This window comes from Bidens hawaiensis, unplaced genomic scaffold, assembly GCF_021521415.1.
Source record: "Bidens hawaiensis isolate Kalapana, Puna unplaced genomic scaffold, B.hawaiensis_p1.1 tig00005663_1, whole genome shotgun sequence".
NCBI lineage: Eukaryota > Viridiplantae > Streptophyta > Magnoliopsida > Asterales > Asteraceae > Bidens > Bidens hawaiensis.
Window position 1 is genome coordinate 1137029 of NW_027491369.1, and position 3656 is coordinate 1140684.

At 34.1% G+C, this 3656-nt stretch overlaps 1 protein-coding gene across 1 annotated transcript; it reads left to right on the forward strand.

The window, feature by feature from the left end:
- The first annotated feature begins 214 nt into the window (after positions 1-214).
- LOC143630461 (glycosyl hydrolase 5 family protein-like) lies at positions 215-2637 on the forward strand. Its single transcript, XM_077099466.1, has 4 exons — positions 215-682; positions 1136-1383; positions 1513-2033; positions 2104-2637. The coding sequence occupies exons 1-4, from the start codon at positions 278-280 to the stop codon at positions 2589-2591; spliced, it is 1662 nt and encodes a 553-aa protein (XP_076955581.1). The 5' UTR covers positions 215-277; the 3' UTR covers positions 2592-2637.
- The last annotated feature ends 1019 nt before the right edge of the window (positions 2638-3656 follow it).

Genomic DNA, 3656 nt, shown 5'->3' on the forward strand with positions numbered 1-3656 from the left:
ACCCCTCGTGGGAAACATCTATCTAACCCCCAGGTTACCAGTAATCTGTCCGGGGTCCGGTTAGTGTTTCTTCAACACCCTAATCACATTAATAATCTGATATAGTTATATTCCAAACTAATCATTTAAATAAAAGGATAAGATATTAAGATGTGCATCAAACGTAAATTAGTGGCAACTAAAGTTGAAAACAACTTTCTCATTATTAAAGTACATACATACACATACATATATTATTATACCCACCAAAACTTAAAATACCACCAAATCCATAACTATGCATCTCTCATCTACTCTTCTCATCCTCCTCATCACCACCACCAGTCTCCACCACCCCTTCACGGCAGCACTACCACTGTCCACCAACTCACGGTGGATAGTGAACGATGGAGGTGGTGGAGATAGAGTCAAACTGTCATGTGTGAACTGGGTTAGCCATCTTGATGCAGTGGTGGCAGAGGGTCTAAGCAAACAGCCAGTTGACATGATCTCTAAGAAAATATTAAACATGGGATTTAATTGTGTGAGACTAACATATCCACTGTTTTTGTTTACTAATGATAGTTTAGGGTCTGTTACAGTTAGACAGTCATTAAAGAATCTTGGTTTGATAGAGTCCATAGCTGGATTTCAAGCCAATAATCCTTCTTTCATTGACCTCCCTTTAATCAAGGCTTTTCAGGTATATATATGCTTACACTCCAAACTTATTATTATTAATATATTTATATTTTTTATTTGTTCATTTGTATGTATGGTATAGTGAGTGACTCATCTTATCCTATCATACTTGTCCACTAGGCATTTATGAATTGGTTGAATTTATTTATTTATTTATTTTTATTTTAAAAAGCCTAACTTTCTATCATCTAAATTAATCTAAATAAGCGATGGAATCAAAACATTTTAGTTAAAGGGTCGTAATCAAGGTTATCTTTTCTTTTAATTATAACTAGGGGTCAAACTCATGTTTTAAATTTTGTAAACAATTTAAATTATATAATTTCATAAGCCATTCTTATTATGTCTTATGTTAAAGAGTATAAGTTAAAATAAGAATCTATGGAGTTAGAAACTTAGAAATTAGAATAAGAACAAACCAAAGCATCTGTGGAGTTAATTTTTTGTGTGGCAGGAAGTGGTTGCAAGTCTTGACAGAAATAATGTTATGATGATATTAGATAATCAGATAAGCAAGCCCGGTTGGTGTTGCAGTGATTTTGATGGCAACGGTTTCTTCGGTGACCGATACTTTGACCCCGATGTGTGGCTCAAAGGTCTCTCCAAAGTTGCCACCATGTTCAGCAACTCAACAAATGTGGTTGGTATGAGTTTAAGAAATGAACTCCGCGGCCCTAAACAAAATGTCAGCGTTTGGTATAGGTATCATACAAATCACCTTTAGAATCTTGTTTAATCACTTTTAAAACCTATTACTAGTTAGTTCATGTGACCCCACCAATACACGGCTAGATAGCCTTCATTTCATTATTGATACAATTGTTACATTAGGTACATGCAAAAAGGTGCAGAAGCGGTCCATGCAGCAAACCCAAACGTTTTAGTAATCTTGTCTGGCTTAAGCTACGACAAAGATTTGTCTTTTATTCAAGCTCAAGATGTAAACGTAACATTTAGCAACAAGTTAGTTTTTGAAGCTCACTGGTACGGGTTTTCCAACAGCGAAGAATGGGAAAGCGGCAACCCTAACCAAGTATGTGGTCGGATTGTCGATAACATAATGGGAAAGTCAGGATTTTTGTTGGAGAAAGGTTACCCTTTGTTCATAAGTGAATGGGGTGTGGATCTCAGAGGCACAAATGAGAATGACAATAGGTACTTGAATTGTTTCATGGCATGGGCTGCTGATCATGATCTTGATTGGGCTATATGGACACTTGCTGGTAGCTATTATTATAGAGAAGGTGTAGTTGGAATGGAAGAGTTTTATGGAGTTTTGAATTGGGATTGGTGTGGACCAAGAAATTCAAGTTTTTTGGACAAGATATCAGCCATCCAAACTCCTTTTCAAGGTAAGTTAACTTTAAATCTTTTATATACTCGTAACACGAAAAAGACTAAAATACCCTCTATGTTATGCAGGCCCGGGATTATCAAACATTCGTCCACATAAAGTCATCTTCCATCCAGCCACGGGTTTATGTGTTAAACGACAATCGTTTTTCAAACCATTGACTTTGGGTCCATGTACCGAGGCCGAGGGTTGGGATTACACACAAAGAAAGACCCTAACAATAAAGGGAACTTATTATTGCTTACAAACAGATGGAGTAGGGAAGACAGCAAAATTAGGCCTAATATGCACTGACAATTCTTCTAAATGGGAAGCCATATCAGCATCTAAACTACACCTTTCATCCAAGACCAACAACGGGACAGTTGTTTGTTTGGATGTAGACTCGGAAAACAACATTGTTACAAACAGTTGTAGGTGCTTAGCCAATGACAATATGTGTGATCCTTCTAGCCAGTGGTTTAAAATCATTAACATCACAACGGGGGCGGGTGCAGAATCCTATAGTAGGGTTGATGCTATCTTGCAGACCCTTGGAGCAAATTTATTCGGATAAAATTTCCTATGTGCATATATTAAAAAGTGTAATACTATCTGACAATAACATTTAGCAATTTCATCAACACACTTTGCATAATACCACAATCTGGTTATATTTCCACAAATACATGGATGGATATATAAGAAACCATCTTTAAATAATTCACCAAAGCAGCAGATACATGACCTTGGTAACTTTATAAGCAAAATCAAGGTTACATAATATCAAATAATTCAATATCACATAAGAAATCAGATTTACACTTAAGCTTACCGGAAAAGATGAGTTTTTAATAATGTAAGTGCTGTTACAACTCTTGATTCACGATCCGTATGATATCTGTGAAGCTTCAGCTGAGAGTTGATGTTGTCTATCAAAAAGAGATGTTTAATAACAGTTAATTGTACGGGATCCTTAAATTAAAAGAGTGAAAAACATGCGATAAAAGATTACCTGTTATAAAAATATAATATTATTTAATAAATTAAGATTTCGATATGGTTTGAGTTATGTTGCGATTAGAATGATTATTGATTGAACGATGGGTTTGTATTGTTATTATTATTGAGAAATCATCAGTTTAAGTAAATAAATATGAGTTGAATAACTATATGATTATTTAAATAATATTTAACTAAATATAAAGCAATTATAATTTTGTATATATATAAATACAACTTGTAATATATTAATTAATTTAAGAAAAACGTTACATTATATATTTATCACGTAATATATATATATATATATATATAGGTATTGGATCATTTCAGAAGTTTTTTTATAGCGAGAAGTGCGAGAAGTGAATGTGTAACTCTATTAATCCCTAATTTCACTCCATTTCTTATGTATAGGTGCGTTGTGTAGGTGCATATGTATGTGTAGGTACGTATGTTTGTATATGTGTATGCATGTTTTTATGTGTGTAGGTACATAGGTTTGAATGTGGCTCGGTACATTTATATGTTTGTATGTAGGTTTGAATGTGTAATTAAGACATAAATATAATCAATCTACATATATGTATGTAACATCATATGAAAGGGAGTGAAATTAGGGAGAGTTATACCTTCACATCTC

Bases quoted from the DNA above. Each gene is read 5' to 3' on its own strand.
- LOC143630461 (XM_077099466.1), top strand. From the start codon at position 278: ATGCATCTCTCATCTACTCTTCTCATCCTCCTCATCACCACCACCAGT. The intron at 683-1,135 runs GTATATATATGC...TTTGTGTGGCAG, and splicing joins CTTTAATCAAGGCTTTTCAG to GAAGTGGTTGCAAGTCTTGA. The intron at 2,034-2,103 runs GTAAGTTAACTT...TATGTTATGCAG, and splicing joins CATCCAAACTCCTTTTCAAG to GCCCGGGATTATCAAACATT.